A 22,983-nucleotide genomic window follows, 5' to 3' on the forward strand; every position below is an offset into this window, starting at 1 on the left:
GAAAAGGTAGTTTATTTTCTCAAGTTTATAATGTGAAGCCAGAATGTTGTAGTTTTGAAAATTATGTAGCTTTGGTGTAAGTTCAACTTTGCCTGAAGTATTAACTCTAAAAAAACAAAAATAATCTCCTTCCTTTTCCTTTCACAGCAGCAATACTTTTCTTCTTCTCTCTTGATTCTGTTTTCTTCCCCTCAAACCCAAACCACCACCAGCTACCATTCTTAGCTGCTAGAAACCTCTGACCTTACAAGGGTGCTGTGGTGACAACTCCCCAATATTTGATTCTCCCTTATCTCTCTCTTTTTTAGTAATTTCACTTTTTTCATTTTTTATTTCTGTTTCCCTCTCTCAGTTCTACTGTTAGGGCCTTCTCAGGGCTGAAGCATCCTCCTCGACCTTCCAAGGATGTTAGCAGCCAACACTTTGAAGGAAAAGAAATGTGTTTCTGAGATAGAAATGCATTTCACAATTTCTGAAAATTACAGAAATGAGACCAGAACATTTTGAGCCCATTTCAGAAAAATTTCTGAAATGTAAAAATGTGTGTAACCGTACGCTAACCTTTCTGTGCATCATAGACAATAACTGGGAAAGAGTTTCATTTTTTTAACACGTGTCTACTATTATAGACATATATGGGTAAACTTATTTCCATGTTTAAAGAGGCTAGGCAATAGGTACACATACTATTTTTCTGATGAATCCCTCACTCTAGACATGACACAATAACAATAGCACAGTTAATACCCCAGCCCTTTCATCATGGATGTATTCCTACTAAACAAGAAAAACACTCTCTCTGCCACAATCATTACAACCTTCCCGAACTGAAATCCATTAATATTCTCAATAACAAAACTCAACCCAAACCCTTAAAATTTATCTTCAACTACCCAAACCCGATTATTTTTATCGGAAAAACACCCAAACCCATTTAATTTTATATATTTTAATTGATAATCTACATAAAAAAAAATTAATCAATAATTTCTATTTAAAAAATTAACAATTCTATAAGATATTGTAAATTATATTTATTTACAATATAATATATAAAAATTTATCAATATTATTATAAAAAAATATATTTTATATTTAATTAATTGTTTATATAAATAGATTCGAATAACGGATATCCAATACTCAAAACTCAAACTCATCACGGATATTATTTCTCAAACCCGAACATGTCCCAAACTCGATTATATATTACCCAAATCCATCTTATTAGGGTTCAGTCGGGTCAGGTACTCGCAAATACCCAATCCATTGCCATCCCTAGGAAGAAAATCCAACAAAATGACATAAATCATTTCTAGATACAAACATGCATGTGCACAGGAGGGGATGGAAAATAGATATCTGATAAAAATGATACATACCATTGATCAGAAAGTGTTGGCCTGATAAAAGCATAATAATGTCCACCATGAACCCCACCACTGTGAACAAGAACACTGTAAATGAAATAAAAACATAAGTGAATAAATCTATCACGAAAATCAGATTGATTTTGAACTACATGGAAAAGTTCTACAGCGTAATGATTATAGAATTCAACAGAAATAATGTTCAAATCCCTCTTTCATCCTCCCTATTTGTTAAGAGTGATGGCGAAGAAAGTTTGGCACAGAAACTTTGTTGTAATAGCACACTGCAAAACTATGTTGTAGAGAAAAGGGTCATTTAAACAATAACTCCACAACAGATGCACTACCACCAAAAAAAAAACAAAAACACACACACGCACATAAAGGCAAAATGGAAAGGAAAAAAGAGGAGAGTACATCTAAATTTGAATCAATCTTAGTGAAGAGCAGAGCATCTTTCTTATCCATTAAATGAAACTTTAGAATGTGAAATGGAATGACCACCCAGATCAACTAGGTTATCACATAACCAAAAGTTGGCAATAGACTTGAAATGGGAACAGATGTTATTTATACCCGTGAAGAGTATATAAGTTGCGAACACTCCTATCAGCGTCAGGTGATAAATATTTGCCATTCTCTCGATCAAGGTCAAGTTGCAAAGGGAATTCATAACGATCATTAATCTACATAACAGAAGCACACAAAGTTATCTTCATCTTCTGTATAATGGAAAAAATAAGTCTACCAAACAAAGTTGCCTTAACATAAATAGAACTCACCTCTGCCCAAAATTAATTAAAAAAAAAAAAAAACCTCTTTTCATAGAAAAGTTACAATGATACATGATGCCAAACACAATATGTATCAAATAAAAGCACTCCTAAGATTCATAAAGATAAAATCCAGCACCGAATCATTTATGGATCAAAGGTATTAGAGACAATATTTCAATGCATAATGATATAAGTAGAAATATATGAAAGTTAAATATGGTTGCACAAGGAATTGAGAACCAAGAGGTTTTGAAAAATATACTTTTCTTGCAAGAATCATAAATTCCATATATTTATATTTCTTTGGAGTTTTCACACCCATAAGTTGTCTATATCAGAAAGCGAAATATAAAAAACCAATTTCCCTAAATGTGGAGGAAACAAAAGAAAAATGCCTTTAAAAAGATTTTATCCTTAACCCTCACCCTTTGAAACTTTTAATATCTTCATTCTATTTTTCGTCCCACTGGTGGGTGGGGGGGTTGCTTCACCTTATTACAATAGAGAGGGGCAGAGAAGTAACAGGCATATTTTATCCTTAAAGATTTCAGATAAAACAGAGAATTTTCGGAGAAGATAATTCTCCTCCAAATCTAATTAGCAGACCTCAATCCCAGTAGCTGAACCTTTAGTTATCAGCTTCCTTTGTTAAGCAATGACGGATTACAAGTTCAAGCATACTTCTATGCAGTTGAACTTGTAAGAAGTGGATTTACAGAAAATGAAACACAAGCTATATTTGCATGTTAAGGCTGGCCTTTCATTATGTTTTATTTAACATACTAGTCCTCTCTGAGGTAAGAGTTTGTCATGTTTTATTTTTCCTGTTTCATGCACAATGAAAACAAGCATCAAATGTTATTATTCCGTTAACAAAAACTCCAAATTTGCTACATGACAAGACAACTACAAATGTAAGTCCTGCAAAACTTTTTGTGCCGTGCTAGTTCTGTATGACATACTCTTTATGAAAAACATAATTAAAACTCTTTTTCCTTTGCTCTGATAATTGCTGATTCCTATCCTGATTCAGTAGAAAAACTCTGGATTTGTTGCTGTTTCTGAAAAAACCAACCCAAATGTTCAAATTTCTATAGAAGCAAAATGACCATGCCCAATTTTAACAACATTGATACATCCCAATGGTAAAATCTAGTTTGCTATTCAGTCAAGAAGTCAATATTTTCTCGTAAGAAACAACCACATACCACTACCAACCATCAATAAAGTTTAGATCATAACGCAGCATAATTTATCCTTGAGAACTTGAATATGTTTCCTGTTCTACAAATGCTACCAAGCAAAAAGATTACCTTAACTTACATATTTGACAAATACAAGCGAGCAGCAATTGGTCAAATGAAGATAGAACATGACTATTCAATTAAGCCTCAATTAGATAGATCCTTTTCCTCGCAGCTGTATTTAAGGCCAAACTTTTTATTATCGGCAACAATATACAACTTTGTCTTCCATTCAGCTCCAAAGGCAAGCATTTAACCATCTATAATGAATTTTGATATTAAATATCTTTCATCTAAACCCACCAATTTTTCCTCCCCAAGACATCCTCAAGACTATGTTGAACATAATCAAACCACCTCGGTCAACTCTCCCTCAACTCATCCATAATGGATGCCACCATGCACCTTCCAATAGATGAACTCATTGACAAGTCTAGACTTGACACTTCAATACACTAAAAATCTCATTTCAGCAACACATTCTATGAATGTATTGCCTCACCACTAGCATTTGCCTCCATGGGATATGCTGAGCTAATTGCAGTTTTACAGAATTTTTACTTTGGCCTAATAGGAACTTTATGATCATAGCACAAATTAGAGGTTAATATTCCAAATTCTTTATTCAAAAAAGTTAATGTGTAATCCATACTCGTCTCATTTCAATGAAATGAAATTAAAATTGATATGCACATCACAAGGGTTAAAAGAAAACTGGCACATAACAAAAGATGGATGTTATACTACTAACCTTTACCATAGTGTCCCGCATAAAATCATATTCAAATCGTTTTAGCTGTAGCTGAAGGACGGGGGGGAAATCAATAAACAACACACCTTTCTTAGCATCCTGAAAGAGCCATGCAAAATCCAGATTACAGTCATTATCAAAAGAAAACCATATTCTTTTTTTTTTTTTTTTTGATGACTACATTCCAAATTGCAACACAAAATAACTTAAGGAAATAATAAGCCTTGTGTCCAAGTCCAACAAAAGATTATTGAACTATTGAACTTCAGCCTGATACAAATTTTCCACTCATTCCATGGCAAGTCTCATTTCATTCATAATTGTAGCCAAACTGAGAATCAATTCCTATACACATCAATAGTATTTTGAACTATTTAATAGGTATTATAAATACCACCTTTTAGAGTAACGGAACAATTTCAACAAAAAATGATAATAATAATTGATACAGTACCCTCAAATAACCCTAATACTTGGACTGGTTAATTGGGCAAGCGGTTGATGTGATCCGAACCATCTTGTAGCTCGCCCTTTGGCATAAGTCTCGAAGAGGCAATGTGATTCGAGTAACAAATCATAATGCTTGGACATTGTAATACTCGCCCAACCAGGTGAGAAACCTAACCCAATATGAACACTATCTAAAGGATCTTGTCACATCTAGGATTCCAAGTCCCATTCTAGTTGGACTTCCTCCAAAATAAGAATCTTCTATAAGCATACTCCTAACCTAAATAGGTGTCCACCCAATGCCTACAAAAGGGGACCAGCAAGTACGCTTCTAGACCTAATCTCCACTCTCTCAACTCTCATTCTTAGATCCCTTTATTCCCTTTACTGACTTAAGCATCAAAGTGGTTGCCAAGGCCTCTGTGTTGTAAGTCCATACCCGCAGAGACTCTAAAAGCATCAATAATAATAATAATAATAATAAAATTAAAAGAAACTAAATATAAAAGTAATTTTATTTCTATAATAAACAATAAAGTTTTATCAAAAAAGGTTAATAAAAACAAAAGGACACAACCAAGGTAGAAATGCTGTTAAAAGAGAACCCGCCCCACCACACCACCTAAGGAGGAGGAGGAGGAGATAACATTTAGATATCTTCAAACACACCATCTTAATTTGTTCAATAAAAAAATATAAGGAGGCACACCACTTGATATAGAATTAAATATTGATGCTATTTGCTAAATTCCTTAGGCCAATTTTATGAGACAAATTAAATAATAATTAATATAAACCCAAGTTAACCGTCTTCTTATTTTAAAAGCCCACCTGGACTCCACCTAGAAATTTTGTTTAATATGTTCAATCTTGAGATCGATCTACTGATGTTGCCAAAATCAAAGATGTTCTGTTGACATATCAATAGAGTATTAAACATGGAATAATGGATTTTTAACCAGTTCAAAAACAAATAGTTATCCATGAAAAATCAGTTACATTTTCAATAAATAAAAATCAAGATACATGTATATAATATATAGCCCCATTCCCAACACAATCCCACAAAAATACTTTGCAGAAATAACAGCTTGCAAAGAGAGAGCTTGCAACTTTCAAAGTTAAGTTGAAGGTAACACATCACTCTACTCTCCACTTTCTTACTCTTCAAAACAGCTTCACAGAATGCCTTTTGAAGCTTTTCCATACAAAATATGGATTGTGTAAATAAATAGCAAATCCAAACAGAGATGTATAAAATTAATTCTTAATTGACACGCCCACAAAGGAGCTCAAAACAAATGTAGAGCCAGGCTTGATCAAAATAGAACAAGCCTCATCACCTAAGAATCACTTATTAAGTATCAATACCAACACCAAACCATAATAGATTTGTCTAAATCAGTCCCAGTGAATTTCACTGTAGTTTAAGTCAGCAATCTTAATATCAAAAGAACATACAGAGACTAACCTGCAATCCATATTGTTCAGCATGATATTTATTATCACCCTCAAGACGTTCAACTTCTACATACTTATCAAAAGAAGCATAAACATCACAACAGCCTTTTACATCAAGCTGAAGGTCTGCGATACATAAAGAAATTAGAATCAAGCACCAAAGCAAAAACTGAGCAAGCAGAGCGCCCTAAATCAGGAATTGCAATTTTAAATTAGAATGGATACCATAAAATGACTCCTTCCTTGTAGATTTGTAATCCACATTGATGCATTCAATGTAGTTCATATGGTGACCCTCAAATAACTGCTGTATGGTGCCCTCCACAACAGTTCCCTGGTGACAAGTTAACAACCATCCAACTTCCAAGTTGGATGCCGCACACACAAAAAATATGGAAAAGAAAAGTTAAAAAAAATATTTTGTAAGTAAATCACCTTCATTTTGTCTTCAAGTTTTTCACATAGAACCCTATTAAGTTCTTGCACATCATGCTGCATAAAAGAATCATATGTATCCCATCCAAAGGATTTAGTTAGTTCTTTTGTTGCTACACTGCTGTCACTGTACTGAAGCTTGTAAAATAAGCTCTGCAGAGCCAAAGGGATACTGGCAGAAGGCATATCATTCTCGGTTGTAGGCATATGGTACACAGCCTGAAATGTAGAACTCAAATAATTCATTTATTTAAAATTCAATCCTAACCACACAAGTTTCTATGAGTTTAAAGGAAAAATGAAAATAGGTACTAACCTTCCTGAAGTAAGGAATATGATACAAAGTTTGAAGGAGAGAGTTCATGTAGCACGTTGCTCCTTGGTTCTTGAGTCCAACATAACCAGTTTCCTTTTTTGAATCATATGTCCAATAATCCAAAACCCTTCGAACAAGAACCTCAGCTTCAACTATAAGAGTATCATTCACAAGATACCCTCTACTAGGATCATATAGTTCACTAAGAGGAGTGAACGATGTGAAACCCCAATCACTTTCTCGTCCATTGAACTGGTGTTGTGTATCTGAAAATTGCAGAAAGATGGAGTTATTAAAATGATAATAACTATAAGCATGCTTTTCTCAAGCCAAAAATCTGGTTCACAAAATGGAGTAGACACATTATCAGAAATTCAGAATAGCTTATATAATTGAAATAGTCAATATCAAGAAATACGGGCAGTGCTGAAATGCCAGCAGTCCCAATTCAAGAACAAGAAAGAAGCATGCTTACAATTGTGAAAAAAGACTCTTGAGAGTAAGGGTTTTAGGATAAATGAAAGTAAGACAGACTAAATGCATTTCGAGTTTAGCTCTAGTAGAAGGAATGGAAAGGAGGTTCAATTGGATGAATTTTTGAAGCCAAAATGCAACCAATCAAGTATAGGTTCTATCGTAATCATCCAAACAAAAGGAGAGAACGTAACTCATAGGGTCAAAATAAGATAGATAAAATGGAGGAGTGCAAGGGGTGTGCTTTGCAACCGCAGAAGTGAAAGGTAAGTTTTATATAATCATGATCAGGCCAGATGTGTTGTATGGAAATGAATGTTGAGCATCGAAGGTACAACATACCTATAAAATGAGTGTGGCAAAAATGCAAATATTAAGATGTTGGGGATAAAATGAGAGAGGCTCAATTAAGATGATTTGGTCATGTCCAATGTAAACTATTGAATACCCCAATATAGAAGTATGATAAGGTAATGATGGAAAGACTGCGAAGGGAAAGGGAGAGACCTAAATGACATGAAGAAAAGTAATATCAAAAAATTTATAATTTTTGGAAATTAATGCAGAATTGGTTTCCAAAAAAGTCGAATGGTGAAAAAGAATTCATATAATTGACTCCAACTAGTTTAGGATTATGATTTAGTTGTTATTATCACACGTAACATAATTACAAGCCTCCTGTTACCATTATATACATGAAATAACGGCAGAAAAAAAATTTGCAATTGTAACAACCATTATTTGCTGTTAAGTAATGGGTAATAGCCGTTACTCATGGGGGATGCTTTTTATTTTGAAGCAGAGGGGCAGACAACCTATTTCCTTCTGGTTTCTTAAGGAAAAAAGGACACACACATTTGTAAACACACACAGAAGTAGAAACATGTTTACTCTCCTTTGTTTTTAGTACGTAAGGAGTTTATTAACAAAAGAAAGGAAAGCCAAAATATAAAAGCAATGTGCCAAAAAAGAGGAGAAACTATTTATTAAGGCATTTTAAGTCCTCTTTTTTCTTGTAACTAGATTCAATGATCCAAAAAAATTCCAGTCATATTCTTCATTTAATCACGTAAAGAATGCCATTTTTCATGTGTTATCTCTTGCATTGACTAAATCATAAGAGTTCAAGACTTCAAACACATTATATATTATCTATCTCTTATTGTCTTTTGTACATGCATTCAGCGTTTAAATGCACATCCAAGCATAAAATAAGATACTAAATACCAAAGTTTAAGAGGCAAAACAGTAATGAAGATACCTTCAATAAAAGCAACTTTCTGCCAAGAACACATTATCCTATAACTTAACAATTGCTACATGGTCCTTTTAACATTCTGAAAACAAGCAAAGCTAATCATATAGATCATGGGTCAGTAAATACTTCACAATTGTCAATGAAAACGCCTAAGATACAAGCCAATGTTTGTGTTACAGTAACTATTGAGACTACTTTTTCAATTTCATCAGAATTAAAATCTATGACCAAAACTAATAGATGAAACAATAAGAATGCTTATCCATGCCCAGAAATAACTGTCATAAATGGCATACCTTTTCTAATTGTATATTTGGGATTGATTTGATTAACCACTGCCAAACTAAACTGTGCATATCTGCTCCATCCATAAGGCAAATTAGCTGCATCAGCAACATCTAGGTACATTGACAAAAAGTCCACATTGTTCCCTTTTGGAAAAATAAGCACACGCCTGCCAGATGCAAAAGCAAAAGGAAAACAAATGATGTTTATGACACAAATATAACAGATTAAATAAAATCTTGAAGTTGCCAAGAATCAGAAATTAAGCATACCATTTATAACCACCAACAACAAAAATATCTGAATAGTGCTTCCTTATATTCAATCTGGTAAAGTTCCCAATTTTCCATGTGAATCTTGATGAAGGAGGATCTTCCAGTGGTTGGTTCTCCACAGTATTTCCAGCTTCAGGTTGTGAAACAACTAAGATTGGCCAAAAAATAGGGAAAACTATTAAGACCCTCTAATGCCCATCATTAATATATAGTAAAATCTATTGCCGTGACACTTTACAACATATGCCACCACTTTATTCGCTTGAAAGAAAAATATATAAGAATTAAAACTTCAAATGGCTTCTAAATAATTGGAGGCTCGTAACAACGATCCACAACAGTTGCATTGCATTTTTTTTTCTTTTCGTATTGGGTCATGGGGTATCACGGCTGCCTTTCTTGCACCATACTAAGTGAAAATATGTATTGCATTACAGTTAACTAAATAACCAAACTTCTGATAACACAATTTCTTCCACTTCTAACATTTTCCCAAGCAACCCAACAAGGAAGAGCTAATGTGATTCAAGTACGGATCAAACATAACAGTACCTTCCATGGATTGGTGATTGTCAGCCAAATCTGAGTGTGGCACCAGCATCTCCTCGTCGTCTTGCTGCTGCTATGTAAATTCAAACAAAAAGGAGCAACCAAATCAGAAGAGTTGTTGGATCCACTAGCAAGAAACAAACTATCGAATCGAACTACAAGACCCACTAAGGCCCAAGTGATCAATCACACACATTATAACATAAATCAAAGCATCATAACAATTCAAACAAAAACAAGAAAAAAAAAGTTGATGAAAAACACGAATGGAGACTGAAATGATGCGCCAATTCTTGATAGAGGGATTGGAGATGGACGTACATCGATGGGGGCAGGAGTCATGACTGTCATCGTGCTTATTTCTGCTATATATGAACAGAGAGATAGAGGAATTGCAGAGGTAGGGGGCGAGAGAAATTTAGAGCAAGAAGACGATCACACCAGAAGCAGCTTCTGGAGAAGGGGAAGGTCGATGCTCTCTCGGTCTTTCGTTTGAATGGGGCTATTTTTGGAAATGCATATAAAAGACGATACCAGCCAAGTGAAGCAATTTTATCCGGTCGGATACCCGCTTCCCCGCCCCGAATGAGATCAAATATGTGGAATTTTAACAGAAGCGGAATAAGCGGGCTAGCGGAGCTTAGCCCAAACATTTTATAAAACAATGCTCATAATTTAATTTTTTTATATGTATTTTTCCGTTAAATTTTATATATAATATAATGTTAATATAGAATATTAATTTTAAATAATAATTTTTTAATCGACGAATTTATATGGGTAATAAAAAATTTTATATTTCTTAAATAAAGTCAAATATTTAATTTTTATAAGTAGAGGGTAAGAGATACATATGGTTTACTATTTAAAAAAATAATAAATTTTTAATATGTTGTGTTTCAAAAGGCCACCTAATTTTTTAGTGTAACTTAATTTTATATTTTGAATCTATTATAAGTAAATCTATATATATATATATATATATATATATATATATATATATATATATATATATATATATATATATATTTATTGTAAAGAGGTATTTTCAAGAAAATATCATGTAATATTTTCTTTGAAAAGTTTGTCATGTATTACATTCTATAAATACTCTCCTTTATATTAATTATTTAATTTTTTTTATTTCTCTTTTAATTATTATTATTATTTACAATGCTATCTTAACATTTATGATTTAAATTATTATTTCTTTTAAAATATAATTGTTAAAAATAAAGACCTTCTGTGGTTAAATTTAATATTTAAAAATTATTTATATTGTTTCATAAACACTAATTATTATTTAAATTTTTATTTTTATTTTCATTATCATTATTATTTATAATATCACTTTAACATTTATAATTTAAATAATTATTTTTTTAATTTGAATTTTAAAAAATTAAAGCATTTTATGATTAAATACAATATTTAAAATTATTTATATTATTTTTTTATAAATTTATTTATGTAAAAATATTATTTGCTACATGTTAATAATAATAATAATAATAATAATAATAATAATAATTTAAAATAAAAAAGTAATTTAAAATATAATAATAATAATAATAATAATAATAATAATAATAAAAAGATCATTTATAGCCATTAGTTTTAAGAAAATTGATCATTAATTTATAATCTCATAATCAATCATAAATACTCTCTTTTATATTAATTATTATTTAATTTTTTAATTTCTCTTTTAATTATCATTATTATTTAAAATACTACTTTAATATTTATAATTTAAATTATTATTTTTTTTTAAATTTAATTTTAAAAATTCGAACATTTTGTAATTAAATGTAATATTTAAAAATTATTTATATTATTTTATAAATACTAATTGTTATTTATTTTTTACTTCTCTTTTAATTATCATTATTATTTATAATTCTATTGTATATTTATTATTTAAATTATTTTTTTTAATTTAATTTTTAAAAATTAAAATCTTTTATGATTAAATACAATATTTAAAAATTATTTATATTATTTTTTTATAATTTATTTATGTAAAAATATTATTTATCACATGTTATCCTATATAATAATAATAATAATAATAATAATAATAATAATAATAATAATAATAGGTCATTGATGGCCATTAATTTAAATAAAATTGACTATTAATTTATGATCTTATAATCAACTATCATATAAGCTAATCAACCTTAAATTATTTAATGTCTTTAACAAATATTTTTGTAACATTATTATATTTTTTATTATTTTTATTATGAAATCTTTGTTAAAAAATTTGAGAGATAAAAAGTATAGTTTACATAACAAATTATAAAATAAAATACAAATATTTAAGTTATTTACAATTAGTATGTATTATTGTTTATATTAATAATTTAATATTCTTTTTATTTTACTTTCTTAAGATTAATTAATACTTATTATTATTATCATTATGGCCAACTTAAGACCATTCAACTAAAATGATCAAATAAATAGAAAATATTTTATTATTATAAAAATTGAATTTAAATATTTTTTTATTATTTTTTAATTAAATAATATTTAATTATAAATTAATTTTTTATTTAAATTATTTTCATTATTTATGTATATATAGTATATCATATGAAACATTTTATACATATCAAACACTCTTCTGTCACCAAGTATTTTCATTTCACATAAATAGTTTCAAATCTTTTTGAATTTATACTATTCTTTTATTATTTCTTTTAAAAGTTATTAGTTATTATTTTCAAAATTTATTTATTTAAATATATTTAATTAATATGAATTTAAATATTAATTTTTTTATAAATTTCTTATTTATTATTTCTTAAACTTTTGAATATTTTATTATATTATAATTAAATATCAAATACAATTATAACTAATATTTTAATTATTTATATTTTATTATCCTTAATTTTTAAAATAATTATTTTTTATTTTTAATTAAATATCTCTATTTTTATATATAAATTTCCTCTCAATTATATTTTTATATAAAAGTAGAATTTGAAAGATAAATTACAAATATAATTATTTTAAAATTTTAGTTATAAATAAAGATGATTAAAAAATTAAAATTTTAGTGTTAAAAATATGAAATTTATCTTTTAAAAAATAGTATATATTTTTAATATTTATTATATTAATAAAAAAATATGATATTTTAAAATTTTAAATTTTTATGAAATATATATATTTTATATTATAAAATTATATAAAGTGACAATTATTTTTGTCAAAGATTTATTTTATAAAAAATATATCAAATTAATAAAATATTTATACTTAGATATAGTAAATTTTAAAAAATAATATAATAGAATGTTATTTTTAATTAATAATTATATTAGATATTTTTATTATTATTAAAATTAAATAATTCAATTCTTTTTTAGTAATTTAATATTTTTTATTATATTAATAACATTTTAAAATAATATAATTTTCTCATTAATATAATATATTTTTTATAATTTATAAAAAAATAAATATCAATTTACATAAATTATGAAATAAAATATAAAAATTTTATGAAATTTAAATTATTTTTTAATAATATAATTTTATTACATTTTAAACAAAATAATCACAAAAATTACTATTAATATATATATAATATTAAATAAATATTTTAATTAATTACATCATAAATTAATTAAAAATTTATTATTATAATAAATAAAAATTTATTTAAAGCAAATTTAATAAAAAATTAATTTAAAATTAATATAATAGTAATTATTTATTTTAATTAAAATATAATTAAAAATTAAAATAAAAAATATAAAATATAAATTACCTATACATAGGATGGTATAATGCTAATTCATTTAAAAACTGATTAATTAAATATAATTATAAAAATTATAAATTTAATATATTAATACTAAAAACTTTCATTAATAATTATACATTATTAAAATTTTTAAAATTGTAATAATTATAAACGATTAAGGGTATTTTTGAAAATTTTAATGTTCTCCTTTCTATATATATATCCATTAACTAATTAATAATTGAAAATTTTTTCATAAGTTTTTATTTATATTTATAATTGTATATAAAATGAATTCAAATTTTAAAATTTGAAATATTGGTAAAAATATATATATATATATGGTAAATATATATTCATCAAAACTTAAATTATATAGTTTAAAAATATATTATTATGATCATATATTATATATTAATTTCATTCTTTATTATAACTTTAAATGCTTATATATTCGTATAATTAGATAATAATGAGCTTCAAAATCCCTACAATGCTGCGGAATTTTTTTTAATTTAGTATATTAATATATTTAATAAAAAATATTTATATAAAAAATATATTAATTTTAATTTAATATTATGCTTATAAATTATAATAAATTATTATTTATCAATAATTATTAAAATATTTAGTCAATTCAATTAAAATAAAATTATTTTCATTTGCTATATTACATATTAATTATGCGTATATAATTTACTCTAAGGCAAACTAATGTTAATAATACAATATTTATTAATTACTTAAATATAATTTAATAATAAAAAATGTTTAATTTTAAATCTAGTTACGAAAGAAGATAATCAGTAATATTGGTTAAGAAAAATGAATGATTAGTCCATCAAAAAATAGCTTAACAACATTATTATACTAATAAGTTTAATGTATAAAAATAATATATATGTATATTATTTTAAAATATTTTAAAATTTATAAAAAAAAAAGTAAATTAAATATATTATAAATTTCATCAAGAATTAAAAGCAAAAAAAAACAATTATTTGTTACTTATAATTTAAATTTACACATTTAATATATTAACTACTCTGGTTACTTAAAATAACTCTAAACCAATATTATTGAAAAAGTATATAAATAATTTTTTTTCATTTTTAGATAATAATAATAATAATAATAATAATAATAATAATAATAATAATAATAATAATAATAATAATATAAAAAATAATAATGTCAATCAAAATAACAATTTATTTTTATTATATTTTTGTTGGAATGAAATGGGAGTTTGATATTCTATTAATATAATACTAATGTATGAATTAAAATATTTTGTCATAAAATAAAGTAATTTTTAAATTAATAGTAATAATAATATAAAAATAATAATGCCAATCAAAATAACAATTTATTTTTATCATATTTTTTTTGTAATGAAATGGAAGTTTGATATTCTATCAATATAATATTAATGCATGAATTAAAATATTTATTATAAAATAAAGTAATTTTTAAATTAATTTTAAAATAATATTTTGTCACGACCCAACCTATGGGCCGGACCGGCACTAGGACCTGAGCCAACCTAAAGCCCCCGAGGCCTGTAGTAAGCCTAATTATTCATTGACCCAACTCTAACGCCTATTTGGGCCCAATTTTAAGAATTCAACCGGACAGAGTCCGGCCATAAAATGGACCTTTCAACGGGAAGTTTTTAACTCACCCGACCTGTAAACACAATATATAATCAATTTGGGAGCTCAGCTCACCCTTCACTTACTCAAATGTCACAAAAATAAATGGGAGCTCAGCTCCCTTATCCAGTCCAACATACATGCATATAATAAGTTTACAGGTCCAACATGGTAATTATATTACAGACCCAAATTAAATAAATATTTATAACACATGCGGAAATTCTAGGAGTTAATAGAATTATACAAATATTAATAAACGACCTGCGAGGAAGAAAAGTAGGTTAACCACAACAAATATCCTCCTGTAGCTTGGAAAAATAATGAACAGGAGTGAGCGTTCAACTCAGAGAGTAAAATATCAATTTTAACCATAATCTCTATAGCTATCTAAAGCCAATGCACCATGTAGAGTGAAATGCAACATTGTCATAATTTTCATACAAATCACATCAAAAAGGCAATTTGGAGCACTCACACACTCGATAATGTCAAACAATACATATATGGGAGCTGATCCCCTATACAGCCCTCTTAATCCAACTTGTGCTAGTGAAGAACTCAAGCCGGACTTTCGCTTAATAAACCAAATCGGGGTCCCAGCGAAGAACTCAAGCCGTGTCTACCCTGAAGGATCGGGTCCTAGCGAATATCTCAAGTCGTGTCTACCCCGAAGGACTGGTCTCAGCGAAGATCTCAAGCCGTGTCTACCCATCCTGTCCATAGCCAACATCATACCACATGCACGCCAACTCATGCACACTGCTCCAAATTACTACAACAACATCTATGGAACTTTAACAATTATGAATGCAACATAAAATGTGCCTAGTGTTTAACTACATAGATACATATTTATAAGTGATGCATGGGCATGCTTGAACATATAATAATATCGAAATTACAATTAAAATTAATATTTTACTCACCGACTCAACCGAAGTCACTGTGGCGGCTGGGCGGAGGAGAAAGGCTGTCCCGGCTCACCTGACAATTTTATTACACTTATTTAATACATTTTACTCAATACAAACTGAGAAAAGACCAAAGATGTCCTAAGTTATGCCAAAAATTCGGTAGAGTCTCCCTTATACCTAGGACCTACCCAACTTGCAATATAAAATAATATAAAATTTATTTAAACAGAAAAAATTTTAAAATAAATGAGTATTTAAATTTAAAATTATGATTTTTTATTATATTTTAATTTAAAATAACAATTAATGTTTATTTTAAATGACTAATTATAAAAAAAGTCTAATTAATTTTTATGAATATAATTTTTTATTTAAATGAATTTATGAATTAGAATATTTTATTGATGCATTTGAAAATAGGACTAATTAATTTAAAAAAAAAAAACTACAAGCTCCTTTTTTAATTTTATATAAATTCTTAATTTAACTAATTTTATCAAGATTATAAAATTAATGTTAATTTTATTCTATTTACCTAAATTAGTCAAAATTTAAATCTAAATTTAATAATTTTATTTATGTTTTAATAAAAAAATATTTTTTAATTTATTATACCCAAAAGCAATTTGAGAATATAAAATTATTTTATTTTTATTTTTATTTTTATTTTTAATGAAAATAAAATAATTATTTATGTCACGACCCAACCTATGGGCTGGACTGGCACTAGGATCTGGGCCAGCCTAAAGCCCCCGAGGCCCGTAGTAAGCCTAACTATTCACTTAACCCAACTCTAAGGCCCATTTGGGCCCAATTTCAAAAAATCAACCAGATAGAGTCTGGCCATAAAATGGACCTTTCAACGGGGAGTTTTTGACTCACCCGACCTGTAAACACAATAAATACTCAATTGGGGAGCTCAGCTCACCCTCCACCTACTCATCAGCATAAAAATAAATGGGAGCTCAGCTCCCTCATCCAATCCATCAAACATGCATAGAATATTAAGTTTACAGGTCCAAAATAATAATTTAGTTTACAGACCCATATCAAATAGACATTTCTAACACATGCGAAAATTCTAAGATTTAACAAGTTTATACAAACATTAATAACCGACCTGCGAGGAAGAAAGCAGGTTAACCTCAAAAATATCCTCCTGTAGCCTGAAAAAATATTTAACAGGAGTGAGCGTTCGACTCAGAGAGTAAAATATCAATTTTAACCATAATCTCTATAACTATCTAAAACTAATGCACCCTGTGGAGTGAAATGCAGCATCAGCAATAAATTCACATCATAACAGCAAAAGGTAATTTAGAGCACTCACACACCCAATAATATCAATCATAATATATGGGAGCTGATCCCCTATATAGCTCTCTTAATTCCAACTGTGCCAGCGAAGAACTCAGCTCGGACTTTCACTTAATAACCAAATCGGGGTCCCAATGAAGAACTCAAGCCGTGTCTACCCCGAAGGACCGGGTCCCAGCGAAGATCTCAAGCCGTGTCTACCCGTCCTATCTATAGTCCACACCACATCACACGCACGCCAACACACGCACACTGCTCCAAATTACCACAACAACATACATGACACTTTTCACAGTTATGAATGCAACATAAATCGTGCCTAAAGTTTATCTACATAGATATATGCATATAAGTGATGCATGGGCATGCTTGAACATATAATAATAGTGAAATTACAATTAAAATTAATATTTTACTCACAGACTTGACAGCAATCACTGTGGCATCTGAGCGGAGGAAGAAGGCTGTCCCAGCTCACCTGACAATTACATTACAATTATTTAATACAATAGACTCAATACAAACCAAGAGAAAGACCAAATACGTCCTAAGTCGTGCCGAAAATCCGGCAGAGTCCCCCCTATACCTAGGACCTACCCAACCTGCAAAAGGGCTCAAAACACACTTTCCATATTCACAATCCATATATCCACAACTCAATCACATCACACAGCCCCTCCTGGGCCCATCAAATCAGTCATCCATCACAATATGTAAAATTTTAATTTAGTCCTTATAATTGATCATTTTTGCAAAAACTACCCAAACAAGCTCTAAAAATTCTAAAACTTTGCCCCGCGGTCCTTAGCAATATTACTAGGCTATTGCAAAAAGAATCATAATTTTCTGAGCTACCACGAATATTTTATGAATTTTTAATCCTATTTAAGCACTAGAAAACTACGAAAAAGAAAGGTTCGGGTTTACCTTTGCCGATTTCGACTTCAGGGACGCGCTCGGGACATCTGACAATGGGGGGTAGCCAAAATCTCGGTCCAATTCGGAGACTTTTCCGATATCGGGTCTGTCTGGCCGAAAATTCACAGACCCGGTCAACTGTCGAATTTCTGCGAATTGAGGATACCTACACGAAGTCCACAATACGGGGGTTAGTACATAAATTTTTCAGAATTTTCTAAGCTCATTTAATGCTCGGAAAGACACTGCGAAGTTTCGTGGGACCCATCGAAAAACGATGTCAGAAAAATTCGAAATTTATGTCGCCGCAAAGCTCTCGACGAGTGGAGCGCTCTGGTACTCTCGGTTTTCTCGTGGGATTCACGGTTTGCGAGAAATCTAGCCCGAAAGTCAAAATGGGCTAAAACTTCCCGGGCAAAAATTGGACAAACCGCACGATGGATTTCGATGTTCTTGGTGTCTATTGAAAGCTCTTGACGAGTAGATGAATTTAGATTCAAGACCCAGTCCGATTGGTGGCCGGATCGGCCGAATTTTGGCCGGGAAGTCGAACGGTCGAGCGCGCAAGGGAGGGGCATTCGCGCACGTTTTCCGACCGTTTGGGGCAGCGCCAGGCTGTGGGGGAGGGGTGAGGTGGCGCGCCAGCGAGCTGGGGTGGCAGGGGAGGTGGCAGCGCGGCAAGGGGAGATGGTAGCGCGGCAAGGGGAGGAGGGAGGAGAGAGAAAAAGAGAGAGAAAGGGAGAGGGGTCGGGACTCGCGGGGAGGAAGAAGGAAGAAAAAGAAAAGGCCGGTCCGATTCGATCGGTCCAATCCGGTCCGATTCGATTCGGCCGGTTTGATTCAAGATACAAAATTTTAAATTTTTACTTTGTCTCGGGACCGAAAACGAGGTCCAAAATTTTCGAAAAAATTCCAGAAAACTCAGAAAAATTCGTAGACTCCAAATATATTTTTAGTTTTGCCACGTGGTCTTTAAATTAATTTTTAAAAATCATCAAAGTTTATATTTTCGGAAAATCGAATCCGATTTTTAAAATCCGAAAAAATCTCAAATAATTTCTTAAAATTTAAATAAAATTAAAATACCAATATTACTCATAAAATAATAAATTTAAAATTTTTTGGGGTGTTACATTCTTCCCCCCTTACAGAAAATTCGTCCTCGAATTTTACACAAGGCAGAATAAAGTACATGATTACACATTGAACAGATAAGGGTATTTGCTATGCATGTCCCGTTTTGACTCCCTGGTGCACTCTTCCACTGACTGACTCCTCCACAAAATCTTAACCATAGGGATCTGTTTTGATCTTAGCTGTCTCACTTGGTAGTCCACTATGGCTACAGGTTGCTCCTCAAATGTCAAGTTCTCTTTTAGCTCTATTACATCCGGCTGTAGTACATGAGAAGGATCTGGAATGTATTTCCTGAGCATGGAGATGTGAAACACAGGATGAACATGAGAAAGGTTGGGTGGTAGCTCCAACCGGTAGGCAACTGCTCCAACTCTATCCGTAACCTCAAAAGGTCCGATATACCGAGGTGCCAACTTGCCCTTCTTTCCAAATCTCATAACTCCCTTCATTGGAGAAACCTTCAGGAATACATAGTCGCCTACTGCAAACTCCACATCCCTCCGTCTGGGGTCTGCATAACTCTTCTGCCTACTAAAAGCTATTTTCAATCGTTCCCTGATTAAAGGAACTACCTCTGAAGTGTACTGCACTAGGTCTACATCATGCATCTTCGCTACTCCCATTTCCGTCCAACACAGAGGAGACCTACACTTTCTTCCATATAGTGCCTCATAGGGTGCCATCCCTATGCTGGAATGGTAACTGTTGTTGTAGGCAAACTCCACCAAAGCTAGCTGATCATCCCATTGACCTCCAAAATCCAAAACACTCATGCGAAGCATGTCTTCCAGTGTTTGGATTGTCCTTTCGGACTGTCCATCTGTCTTAGGGTAGAAAGCCGCCCTGAAGTTCAATTGTGTGCCAAGTGCCTCCTGTAGCTTCCTCCAAAATCGAGAAGTGAACTGGGGCCCTCTATCAGATATTATGGAAGCCGGAACTCCATGTAATCTGACTATTTCTCGAATGTAGAGTCGGGCGTACTGTGCCACAGAATATGTAGTCTTCACAGGCAAGAAGTGAGCTGATTTGGTTAGACGATCTACAATTACCCATATCGAATCATATCCTCGCGTGGTACGAGGCAACCCAGTCACAAAATCTATAGTGATCATTTCCCACTTCCACTCTGGGACAGGGAGCTCTTGCAGCTTCCCTGGCGGTCTCTGGTGTTCAAACTTCACCTTCTGACAAGTCAAGCAGCATGCGATTATGCGGTGTATAGTGTGCTGACTTCACGACGGTCTCGGTGGACATCGCATGCTGTATAGTGTGCCTCTTGCATGATTTCATTTCTGAGATTGTCCACATCGGGCACACATATCCTAGAACCTTGCATAAGGGTGCCATCATTGGTAAACCCGAACTCACCACCTTCACCTTGCTGTACTCTTTCTATGATCTTCATCAATTGTTGGTCTCTGTGCTGGGAAACTCTAACTCTGTCTCGGAAGTCTAGCCTCACTGAAAAATGAGCCAACAATACCCCCTAATCTGAAAGATCTAGGATTAAACCTTGATCCATCAACTCATGTATTTCCTGAATCAACGGTCTTTTCTCTGCTGAAATGTACGCTAAACTACCAGAAGATTTTCTGCTCAAAGCATCTGCCACTACATTGGCCTTCCCAGGGTGGTACTGGATGGTGCAATCATAGTCTTTCAGAAGCTCCATCCATCTCCTCTGTCTCAAGTTTAAGTCCCTCTGTTGGAAGATGTACTTCAAACTCTTATGGTCGGTGTATATCTCGCACACTTCACCATACAGGTAGTGTCTCCAGATTTTTAGTGCAAAGACTACAGCCGCCATTTCCAAATCATGGGTGGGGTAGTTCTGCTCATGCCTCTTCAGCTGTCTTGAAGCATAAGCCACTACTTTTTCATTCTGCATTAAAACACACCCTAGGCCAACTCTGGAGGCGTCACAGTACACGGTGTATCCTTCACCACTCATAGGTAGTGTCAACACAGGGGTGGTGGTTAGACACTCCTTAAGCTTCTGGAAGCTCTTCTCACAGTCATCTGTCCAAATGAATGGAACATTCTTCCGAGTTAACTTAGTTAGGGGAGCCGCTATCCTAGAAAAATCTTACACAAAACGCCTATAGTAGCCAGCTAAACCCAGAAAACTTCGCACCTTAGTGACTGTTGTAGGCCTAAGCCAATCAGTTACAGCTTCAATTTTTTTGGGATCCACTTGAATGCCGTCACTAGAAACCACGTGTCCCAAGAATGAGATACTTTCTAGCTAAAATTCACATTTTGAAAATTTGGCATATAGCTGGTGCTCCCTCAAAGTCTGCAACACCATTCTCAAGTGCCACACATGTTCTTCATCGGTCCGAGAGTATACCAAAATGTCATCTATGAATACGATGACAAAACGGTCCAAAAATGGCTTGAACACCCTGTTCATCAAGTCCATGAAGGCTGCTGGTACATTAGTAAGTCCAAAAGACATCACCAAGAACTCATAATGACCATATCTTGTCCTGAATGCCGTTTTGGACACGTCCTCATTCCTGATTCTCAACTGATGGTAGCCTGATCGCAGGTCTATCTTGGAAAAGAATCTAGCCCCTTGGAGCTGATCAAACAAATCATCGATCCGAGGAAGTGGATACTTGTTCTTCACAGTCACCTTGTTCAGCTGTCTGTAGTCAATACACAACCTCAATGACCCATCTTTCTTTCTCACGAATAGAACAGGAGCACCCCAAGGTGAAGTGCTCGGACGTATGAAACCTTTGTCCAACAGCTCCTGTAGTTGCTCCTTTAACTCTTTCAATTCTGCTGGGGCCATCCTGTAAGGTGGCATTGATATGGGGTTTGTACCCGGAACAACATCAATGCAGAACTCTATTCCCCTTTCTGGTGGCAACCCTGGAAGCTCTTCAGGGAAGACATCCATGAATTCTCTGACCACAGGAACATTTTCCATGTTGACACCTTCTACAGACGTATCTCTCACTAATGCCAAATACCCTTGGCATCCACGCCTCAACATTTTTCTAGCACTAATTGCTGACACCAAGTTATATGGAGCCACGCTCCTGTCACCATCAAAGCTAAACTCTTCCACACCGGGTATGTGGAAATACACCTTTTTGTTCCTGCAGTCTAAAGTGGCATAATGAGTTGCCAACCAATCCATCCCCAAGATTACATCAAAATCTATCACTGGTAGAGGAACCAAGTCTGCTGGGAGGATCTTTCCACTCACTACTATTGGGCTACCCGGAAAAACCATATCTACATCTATGTTGTCACTAAGTGGGGTAGCTACCAACAAAGGGCATTCTAAAGTTGTAGGGTTTCTACCCAATCTCATGGCAAACACAGGGGAGACAAATGAGTGCGTAGCACCCGGATCTATCAAAACACGAGCCTCATAGGAACAAACCAGAAGAATACCTGCCACAACTGCATTTGAAGCTTGAGCATCCTGATGGGTCAGGGTGAAAACCCGAGCTTGACCCCTACCCTGAGTGGTAGAACCCTGATATTGACTTCTACCTCCTGATCTGCCTCCAAATCCACGTCCCCCTTGTCCTCGGCCCTGTTGGACACTGAACTAACTCCTGCCATGCTGGAAGCACCCGGATACAACTGACGAGGAATATTTGCAACAA

The 22,983-nt window shown here is 32.0% G+C and overlaps 1 protein-coding gene across 3 annotated transcripts in view; it reads right to left on the reverse strand.

Annotated features, from left to right (window-relative positions):
* Nucleotides 1–10,217, reverse strand: part of LOC110671407 (ubiquitin C-terminal hydrolase 13) — a 32,213-nt gene extending 21,996 nt beyond the window's left edge. For 2 of the 3 annotated variants that reach the window (XM_058145355.1, XM_058145350.1), the window contains exons 1-11: nt 9,966–10,152; nt 9,648–9,717; nt 9,093–9,243; nt 8,832–8,989; nt 6,804–7,069; nt 6,488–6,706; nt 6,278–6,386; nt 6,063–6,178; nt 4,142–4,240; nt 1,947–2,056; nt 1,383–1,457 (exon numbers count right to left, since the gene is read on the reverse strand). In XM_058145355.1, coding sequence (XP_058001338.1) covers nt 1,383–1,457; nt 1,947–2,056; nt 4,142–4,240; nt 6,063–6,178; nt 6,278–6,386; nt 6,488–6,706; nt 6,804–7,069; nt 8,832–8,989; nt 9,093–9,243; nt 9,648–9,717; nt 9,966–9,995 — 1,403 coding nt within the window. In that variant the 5' untranslated portion in view covers nt 9,996–10,152. Of the gene's footprint in view, nt 1–1,382; nt 1,458–1,946; nt 2,057–4,141; nt 4,241–6,062; nt 6,179–6,277; nt 6,387–6,487; nt 6,707–6,803; nt 7,070–8,831; nt 8,990–9,092; nt 9,244–9,647; nt 9,718–9,965 lie in introns of all 3 variants that reach the window. The other variant, XM_058145352.1, reaches the window with a different exon arrangement.
* Nucleotides 10,218–22,983: the final 12,766 nt, after the last annotated feature.

The sequence above is a fragment of the Hevea brasiliensis genome, chromosome 1 (assembly GCF_030052815.1).
Source record: "Hevea brasiliensis isolate MT/VB/25A 57/8 chromosome 1, ASM3005281v1, whole genome shotgun sequence".
Classification (NCBI taxonomy): domain Eukaryota; kingdom Viridiplantae; phylum Streptophyta; class Magnoliopsida; order Malpighiales; family Euphorbiaceae; genus Hevea; species Hevea brasiliensis.